The sequence below is a fragment of the Humulus lupulus genome, chromosome X (genome assembly GCF_963169125.1).
Source record: "Humulus lupulus chromosome X, drHumLupu1.1, whole genome shotgun sequence".
In the NCBI taxonomy this organism is placed as follows: Eukaryota; Viridiplantae; Streptophyta; class Magnoliopsida; order Rosales; family Cannabaceae; genus Humulus; species Humulus lupulus.
In genome coordinates this window covers 102596230-102605378 of record NC_084802.1, presented here as the reverse complement: position 1 = coordinate 102605378, position 9149 = coordinate 102596230, and the positions used below count along the sequence as shown (strand labels likewise).

The following is a 9149-nucleotide window of genomic DNA, read 5'->3' as shown; positions in this document are numbered from 1 at the left end:
CATAAAACCCAACATTAGGTTCAATAGGTAACAACAAGTCAATCAAGTGAATATTAGTAGTACTCAAATTGTGTCTCATATGAGATATGAGTACTAGAGTGTTACCAAATGAGGGTTAAAACCAAAAGGTTTTTTAATAGAACTCAATCTTGAAAAGAGAAGTATTTTAGGGTAATAAAATACTGTAAGACTTCTACCCATATAGACCTAGTGGTGGTGCCACACCTCATGAGAATTAGGAGTCATTCTTAAGAAAAGTCTATGAATAAATAGTGCACATGACCGTTAACGGTGCAAAGCGAGATATTGAGGTCTCAAGTGAACATAGCAAATGTGTGCGTTATCACCGATTTGTTATCAAGGAATAGTGGTTCAATGCTATGGCAACCAAAATTTCAACAAACTTTGTGATAATTACACTAAGGTAAAATTCAAGTCGAAAGACATTTTACTCTATGCACTAATGCAGTGACTCCTATTGAAAGAGTAATTATATAATTAAGTGGGGAAATTTTATATTTTAATATAATGTTTGATTGATTAAATAAGTGTTACAAAATGTGATTATTTATTCTAAGTGGGAGAATGTTATATTATTTTATATAATATAATGATAGATTAAATAATGTGACAAAATGTGATTTGTCACGCCTTGTAACATAATATTGAGAGTTACAAAATTGGACATATGTGTGTCCAAGTGTAACATATTTGGAGTTACAAATTCAACTACAAATTTGTAACTCTAAAATATTACTCAATAATGTGTAGATTGAGAGTTACACATTTGAGATTTAATTTCACTAAGCCATAATGTGATATGATAGTTGAAGATATGTTTTTAACTCCCATAATGTGTATGGAGGTTAGAAAATAAAGTGGGAAAGGGATTGTGATGTTTTTAGAAAAGTGCAAAATTAGAGGCTGTAACAGCCCACTGGCCGCGACCACTAGCATCCCAGTCCATGGCCTAGAAGTCAGGGACCAACAACAACGATCGTGAATGTCCCTGGCCGCGGCCTAGGGTGCTGGCAGCCAAATCCAAATTTGCATCTTTTCCAATTTGAACGGTTTTAACATCCCAAGTAACTCCCAATTATTCATTATAATTTCATAAACATCCAATTAAACATGAGTAACAGCCAAGGGAGTTGGTGGAATTTAAAATTAAAAAAATGTCTCAAAACTCTATAAATAAGAGCCTAATGCTCACTTGAGAGTCCCTTAATGCTTAGAGAATAGAGAGAAATAAGTTTTTGGACAAAGGTCTTGAACCTTGTTCAAGTTGGTGATCCCCACTACTCTACACTTTGATTATGTGAGTGTTAGAGTGTTCTTGTTATTTTTACTTTGTTTTCTATTTACTATTGTTCTTATTTCTTTCTTTATGTTCTTCTTTGATCTTTACATTTGCATGTACTATTTTGCTTTGAGTTTGTAATCTTCTTCTCCTCTACTTCTTCTACATCCTTTCTATTTATTTATATTTTTAGCAATTAACTTGTAACATTTATTTTAATTAAACATGTTGACGCGGTTTTTCGCCAACAGATAATTATACGAATAAGTAGGATGGATTAGTGCAAATTGGTAAACCGTAATATGAAAAGAATTGTAATCTAGACTTGGGAAACTAATAGCATGGGAAGATGGTCACTCCTCTTTTTTTAGGTGGTTCGAAGGTTAAAATCCCTCTAGTCCACCAGTCGATATTATTGATATCTCTTGACTATTTCTTACAAAGTGCTTCTTTACAAAAATGTGCCAACCCCTTGCACTACCCAGGGTCTTGGTATTTATAGGAAGATGATATCTGGGTTGGCAATGGGGTCATCCCATGATCTCTTTATCTTTCACGTCATCTCTGTGACACTGATGATTAATTCCTAAACCTTACAGTGAAGTGAGGTCTAATCAATAGGTAAGGGTGGGTAATGGGCCGCATGGCCCAAATCAGATGTGGGATGTCCGAACAAGCACATTTATACTGCGCATTTGAGAAATCAGGAATAGAACAGACACGTGATGTCTGATATACACACGTTTATATTGCGTGGTTGACTTTACAAGGACTCGGGTGTCAGTTCTCTGCCACATCACAAGCTTAATGCGGTGCCAGCTCGTGACACTCATATTGCTGACACGATGGCTCCAAGTAGCAGCTAAATCTCTAACCAGCTCGGGCTGGCTAGATAGAGGCCTGTAATAAACAGCTCCGGGTGGACGGTTGACACGTGGCAGATCGAATTAGGCCATTCTCTAGCTCGTCAAAGTGTGCGGGTATTTAGGGCGTACAAAACACATTGTCTATTGTATTTGGTGGTTAGAGTTGTGTCTTGATTTCTATATATCCTATTGAAAAATATATTCTCTAATATTTATTTCATATTAAATAACTTATTTTTCTCAATCACTCACATCTTGTTCTTTTAATTTTTCTTTCTTTCTTATTTTAATAACAAAACATAATGTTAAGAATGATGTTACTCATTCTTTAGACTTTCTTTTATAGATCATATTTGGGAAGAGAATTTGAGAATGATGGAAATGGTAGGAAGGAGATTAAAAATTAATTATTTGGGGAGAGAGAGCATAAATAGAAGAATGAGGTTTAATCTTCCAAAATCAATATCGAAATTACCTTAAAAAGCTATAAATGTACATTTACAATAATTAATTAATACCATAATAACTCTATCAATTCAAATGTCTTCTTTTAGGATTAATTATATCAACATTATTTAAATTTTATTTACAAAAATCACATATAAATAATTATTTGCATATATACAGTAATCTAACCTTAAAACAAGTTTTTTTGTTATTTTTTTTCTCTTTCTTCAAATCTATACATTTCTTTTTTCTCTTTTTTTTTTTCATTCTAAAACTTAAAAATAAAATTCCAGCTACATCGCTAGTCGGTTGTGCTCAAAAGTGTTACCATCGCCACATACTCTTCAATGTGATTATTTTGATATGTGGGAAGTATATATTTTTTTGCCATCGCCGGAGAAGATGACCAAAATAAAAAATAATTTTTTAGTTTTTTTATTATATTGTGTTGACAAAAAAATAACTAAATTTTAAACTTGATCAAAATTTAATATACTAAAATTTGTATTCTTATTTTATATTTAAAATATACTATATTGTATTCTAAACAACTTAGATTTATTTAAAAATATTTAAAGTAACTTTTTTAAACTAGATTATTTAGGATATTGTTTGATAATTTTTAAATAAAATATAAAAAAATTACTGTATAGTTTACTAAAGTAACTTTTAATAATAAGCTATATAATAATTTGTTATATTTTATTATAACTCATTAGTTTCTAAAAAATGACTAATTGACAACGTAAAATTATCTTAAGTAATAATATACTATAATATAACTTCAAAATGACTAATTAGTGTCTTAAGATAAAAAAATTAAAAAAATAAGTATTAGAAGTAGCTAAAATATATATAAAATAATATGTTATAAAAATAAAAAAATTTTATGAAAAAATAACTAATTGATAATTTATTAATATTTTAAATAATTAAAATTTTACTTTTTTTAAACCAAAAAAACATCAAAAATTGGAATTTTAGGAAAAATTTTCAAGAATATTATTTTTAGAATCCGATGTTCTTTTATTACATGACAAGTTAATTTTGTAAATAAAATTTCGCAGCTGATTTTTGTAATTATTTTATATTATAAACATTAATTTTTTTTTATTACCAGATTTAACCTAAACGAAAAAGAAAAACTTAGTTTCAGAAACAGGAAAAGAAAAAGTTCCGTGTAACAACAGTAACATAAAATAAATGAGTAGTGTGGGCAGGTATTCCGTACAACACAGCAAACCGTACAAAAGCCAATAGATTCACTTAGCGTGTCACACTCAACAATCTGCCCTTTATTCATTGTAGACCGACCAACCGCAGAGATGCATGATTCCCACGTGCACCTCGGTTACTGTGTGCCCCCACCCCACCCCACCCCACCCCACACCACCCCACATGCTTTCCCTTTCACTATTTTCAACTTTATACCCCAATCCAGGCGATATTACCGAGACCAAAGTCAAAAAGTCAACGCTACCCACTTCCACCCAATCACCATCCCGCTCTCCACGGTTCTCTCGTGTACCTGCGCCACACATGATCTCTCCACCTGTCAAGTCACGATACGCAAAGTAATTCTTGTTGACTCGTTGAGCTCGTTTTGTATGTATAATTAATTATTACTTTACAAATACAAGAATTTCGAGACTTGCGATAAATAAATTAAATAAATAAAAAGCCCTTTAATAAACCCCCTCTTTATATTTTCTCTTAAAAAAAAATATCTCTTTTTTATTCATTCATTTATTTAGTTCTCTCTATCTTATATCCACTCTACCTTACTTTTTCTAGCTTTTGTGGGATCTTTTGCATCGTTATGTAAAATCTTCCCCAAATACCGTAACATGATATTTCTAGGGTTTCAGCCTCGATCTTCCACCTTGCTATCTAAATATTTCTGAAATTTGTTTCTGTACTTGTCCATCCTCGCTGATTTCTGCATCTCTATTCTCTCTTCCTGGAACATTGAAATCGAAACGACATTGGTTTATTGCACAAAGTAAGTTTTTTTTCTTACGCTAGATATTTGGGTTTTCTGATAGTAATTCGATAATTGGGGTGATTTGGTTTTTGGTATTTGTTGCGTCGTTTAGTTGTTGAGAAATATTAATTTAGTGATTTGATTTTGTAGATGGGTTTTGATTTTTTATTTCCTTCTTATCCTGATTTTGCCCCCCATTTTCCCGTGGGTATTATGGTGAAATTTGGCTGAGTGGATTTTTGTGGTCCTTTTTTAGTTGGAAAAAAAAACTGGGGAAGGTGCTCCTTTTTATCAATGTTTTATTTCGCTTTTCATATATTCTTCTACTATATGGGTAACTATGAGTTAATTAGATCAGTTCGCTAAACTATGTATTTTTTTCTTTCATCTTGATTTAGAATCGGAACCCAGAATAGTGTCTTCGGATATCTATGCAATTTACGCGCGGTTCTTTGTAGAAATTCATAATTGATGAGGAAGAAGAGGAAAGGAAGTGAAACAGACCCATGTCCTAATGTACCAGAAATTCTATCTTCAACCCACCATTCACAATCATCGATTATTACCTCGCATTATTCATTAGAGGATTATACTAGGCTGAGGAAGAGGTGTAAAGAAGATTCTAGTAACGAGCCAGTTGCTTCCTATAAAAGTAGGCTTGCAGGTGTTGCTACTGCACCACCTTGCGGGGCTTCATCTTTAGGCACACCTGGGAGGGGTGTTAAGAGAAAAATCGGTTGCATCGATGTCGCTACTCAAACGGGTAGGAAGAATAAGATAGAAAATGACTATGTATCAGGTGCCACAATCGGTCATGGAAAGTTTGGTTCAGTTCGATTGTGTCGATCTAGGGCTAGTGGTGCAGAATTTGCATGTAAGACTTTGAAGAAGGGAGAGGAAACAGTTCATAAAGAGGTGGAGATAATGCAACATTTATCTGGTCATCCTGGAGTTGTCACGTTACAAGCGGTGTATGAGGATTCCGAGTCTTTTCATCTTGTCATGGAGTTGTGCTCTGGGGGACGCTTGATTGATCAGATTTTGGGAGAGGGTCGATATTCAGAACACCGTGCTGCTAATGTATTCAAGGAAGTCATGTCAGTTGTCAAGTACTGTCATGATATGGGGGTTGTTCATAGAGACATAAAGCCTGAGAATATTCTTCTTACAACTTCGGGAAAGATAAAGCTTGCCGATTTTGGGCTTGGCATGAGAATAACAGATGGTCAGTAACATATACACGTATATTACTCTCTGCTGTATGCATTTGATAACTCTTATTTTTACATGTAGATATTTTTACCAATGTTTAAAAAGGAGGTTTTGAGGTGGAAAAAAAACGCACCAAGGCATGCGCCTTACTTAGTAGAGGTGAGGTGTGTGCCTTTCTTAGCAAAGGTGAGGTGTACGCCTCACAGTAGTGAGGCGCTGAGTTGGGGCAGCTGAGGCTTACATTGAGAGAGGCATACACCTCAGGGGTGAGGCTTTTTTATGCCCAAAAGGTCCAAAATCAAATTAAAACACAACTAATCTAAATAGGCCCAAAAAAACTGATCAAAAGTTTGTTCTAGGATAGTAGAATCTAGGATTCTAGTTCTAGAAACAAAAGTTAACTTTATTTTAGAAATTTAGATAATTTATGAGATATTTATGTTTGAGTTTTATGATATATTGTATGGTATGTTTGAGTTTTATGATACATTTTATGGTATGTTTAAGTTTTATGACATTTCTTATTCTATGTTTGAGTTTTGTAAAACACATCCATCTTACTTTATATCTTTAGGTGTTTTAAAAATATTTTTTTAATTAAATATTTGAGGCTTACGCCTCAATGCGCCTTGAGGCATACGCCTCGCCTCATAAAAACAAAACGCCAGGCGTAAAAGCGGTATTTTAAACATTGATTTTTACTTTTATGTTGAAACATATGTAACATATATGTCTAATATTGGAAACAATTAACAATTTAGAAGAGTTAATCAGTTGTTTCCTAAAAGTATCCTCCACAGATTGACAAGTTGTGGTTTTTTCCCTCCATACATGCTGTTTATGTTTGATTGCATTTGGCGCTTTTCTTTCTCCAGGTACTTGTATGTTGGAACATTTGTAATAAATCTGTCCAGTATGTGCTGTTTACAAATGATTACCAATTTAGAAGAGTTCATAAGTCATTTCCTGAATGGATCTTTAAAGTTTGCAGGTTATTTGTTTGGCCCTCCATGCCATGTAGGATGGTGCCCTTGTGAATCTTTATCTAGGTTGGCCACTATGAGTACCCAGTGAAGCCCCACTTAAGAGACCTAGTTTGTTCTTTCCTAAATCCCATCTGAAAGGTTTTGGTTAAGTTTGTCTGCCAGGAACTCTAGTTTTTTTTGTTTTTTGTTTATAGTACCATAATAGGGGATTTAGATTTCATGCTAATGTGATGGACATTAAATTACTAGTAACAATGCCAAAGTTTCACTACTTGCTAAATTCTTTAATATGAATTTAGTATTTGCAAGTTGTCTGCATATTGTGTTGAAATCTAGGCTTTCAATGTATATAGCATCTCTCTGAAATAGTTAAAATCTGGAATTTTTTCCATGGTCACTACAGGTCAGCATTTGACTGGGTTAGCTGGAAGTCCTGCTTATGTTGCACCAGAGGTTTTGACAGGAAAATATTCTGAGAAGGTAGATATCTGGAGTGCTGGTGTTCTGCTACACGTTCTTCTGGTGGGTGCCCTGCCATTTAAAGGAGACTCCGTAGGAGTTTTTGAGGCAATTAAGACTGTGAAGCTTGATTTCCACACTGGGGTTTGGGAATCAGTATCTAAACCTGCACGAGATCTTATTGGAAGGATGCTGACAAGGGATGTCTCTGCAAGAATTACAGCTGATGAAGTTTTAAGTAAGTTAAAGTTCTGCATAAGTTTATTGACTAGTTTATTTCGATGTACCCACCTGTTTCATTTGTGAAGGTTCAAGCTAAATGATGCTTTTGGAATATAGCGTAGTTGAATGCTGCCTGCTCTGGGTTAAAGCATTTATAAAAAATATGGGTATGGTCACGTTTAGAACTTGTATTTAAGTGGTTAATTTTGAGAATCTGACCCTACAACCAAAACAAACCATATGGAAGTTCCTGTATTTTGCCCTATTCTTGAATTTTTCTCCTTTTCCTTTTTATACGATCATTTTAATTTTGGTACGATGCATGCTTGTCCTTTGTAACCAGTTTATTTTGTTATGGAAAGTGGTTGAAATTTGGATATTGATTTGACTTTCTTTGTTCATATGACTGATGCAGGACATCCATGGATACTATTCTATACTGCGCGTACCTTAAAAACACTTCCTTTGAAGACTAGAATGAAGAACCAACTTGGAGCACCTTCCCGTCAACATGCTATTAGATCCAGATTAAAATTTGATCGAATCAGGATTGAAGATGGTTCTTTCAATGATAATTCAAGTTCATTTTCTTCTTCTGATAGTTGCAAGTCAGCAGATCAGGATGATAGTGAGCTGGTAGATGCACTGGCCACTGCAGTTTCACGGGTGAGAATCTCTGAGCCAAAAAGGAGCAGATTGTGTGTTCCCACAGGTCCAATTGAGCAGCAGCGTTCATCTAACCTAAATGCTAACAATCTCTGTAAAGCATTTTGATCTTGCTGACAACAAACTGACGCCGGTATCACGATCTCCTATCTTTTTAAGCTGGGGAACTGAATTTAGCCTGCCCCGGTGGAATTATTATCAGAGGGCAAATGGTGATAACAATCTGACGAATTTATATTAAAATGGTAATTCGGGTGTCCTTTATAATGCTTTAGAACCCACTATGACCTCTTCTTTTAATATCTACCACATGTGCTGTTTTTAACCTAATAATGTTTTAACCTGATGAACTGAGAGAATCCATGTACAGATTGTGTATATAGAATGCTGGAGTGTTTTCCTCTCATTTGTATAAATATTAGTTATTAATAATAATCTAGTGATTAGATATTTTTATTTTTGGTTCACTGAAGCCATTCAAAGCTTCAATCAATATTTACTAGTAGTTAAACACACCTCTTTCTTTTTTGGACCTTCTTGCAGATGGTTATATTCTTTAATGTCTTTTGGAATTGGAACCCGAAAATGGAATCACTTTTAACTGTCTCTCACTATTCGATTTTGGTTTATTGCTCGATTTTTGTATATTCTTTAATGGTGCTGGTTCCTAATGGAAACTCGTTTTAAACAATACAAGTAATGGCACAGAGATTAATATGATGATTAAAAAAGGGGAAATTATGCTTCCGCATAAAGTTAGAACTAAAATAATCACAAATTTTCTTCTCTTTGTTTGTTCTCTCTCTATCCTCAATGGCAGAGCACCACATCCCCACCAATAACGACACCTTCCCTCGCCATTCACCACCATATCATTCAATGTTCTTTTAATTATTAAAATTACAATTTAAAACTTAAATTTATGAAAATGTTTACCTAAGATGCTAATTTATATGTTTTTGAACCCATTTATGCATAAATTTTTGGTTTTCATCGCTATTTTTTTT

The 9149-nt window shown here is 33.8% G+C and overlaps 1 protein-coding gene across 1 annotated transcript; it reads left to right on the top strand.

The window, feature by feature from the left end:
- The first annotated feature begins 4349 nt into the window (after nt 1-4349).
- On the top strand, nt 4350-8598 carry LOC133807197 (serine/threonine-protein kinase PEPKR2). Its single transcript, XM_062245375.1, has 4 exons — nt 4350-4615; nt 4996-5822; nt 7199-7492; nt 7892-8598. Exons 2-4 carry the CDS (start codon nt 5069-5071, stop codon nt 8248-8250), a joined length of 1407 nt encoding a protein of 468 aa, XP_062101359.1. The 5' UTR covers nt 4350-4615; nt 4996-5068; the 3' UTR covers nt 8251-8598.
- The last annotated feature ends 551 nt before the right edge of the window (nt 8599-9149 follow it).

What these genes read in the sequence shown, in the direction of transcription:
- LOC133807197 (XM_062245375.1), top strand. Translation starts at nt 5,069, where the DNA reads ATGAGGAAGAAGAGGAAAGGAAGTGAAACAGACCCATGTCCTAATGTA. An exon ending in TGGCATGAGAATAACAGATG is followed by an intron (nt 5,823 to 7,198) that starts GTCAGTAACATA and finishes TGGTCACTACAG; the next exon opens with GTCAGCATTTGACTGGGTTA. An exon ending in TACAGCTGATGAAGTTTTAA is followed by an intron (nt 7,493 to 7,891) that starts GTAAGTTAAAGT and finishes TGACTGATGCAG; the next exon opens with GACATCCATGGATACTATTC.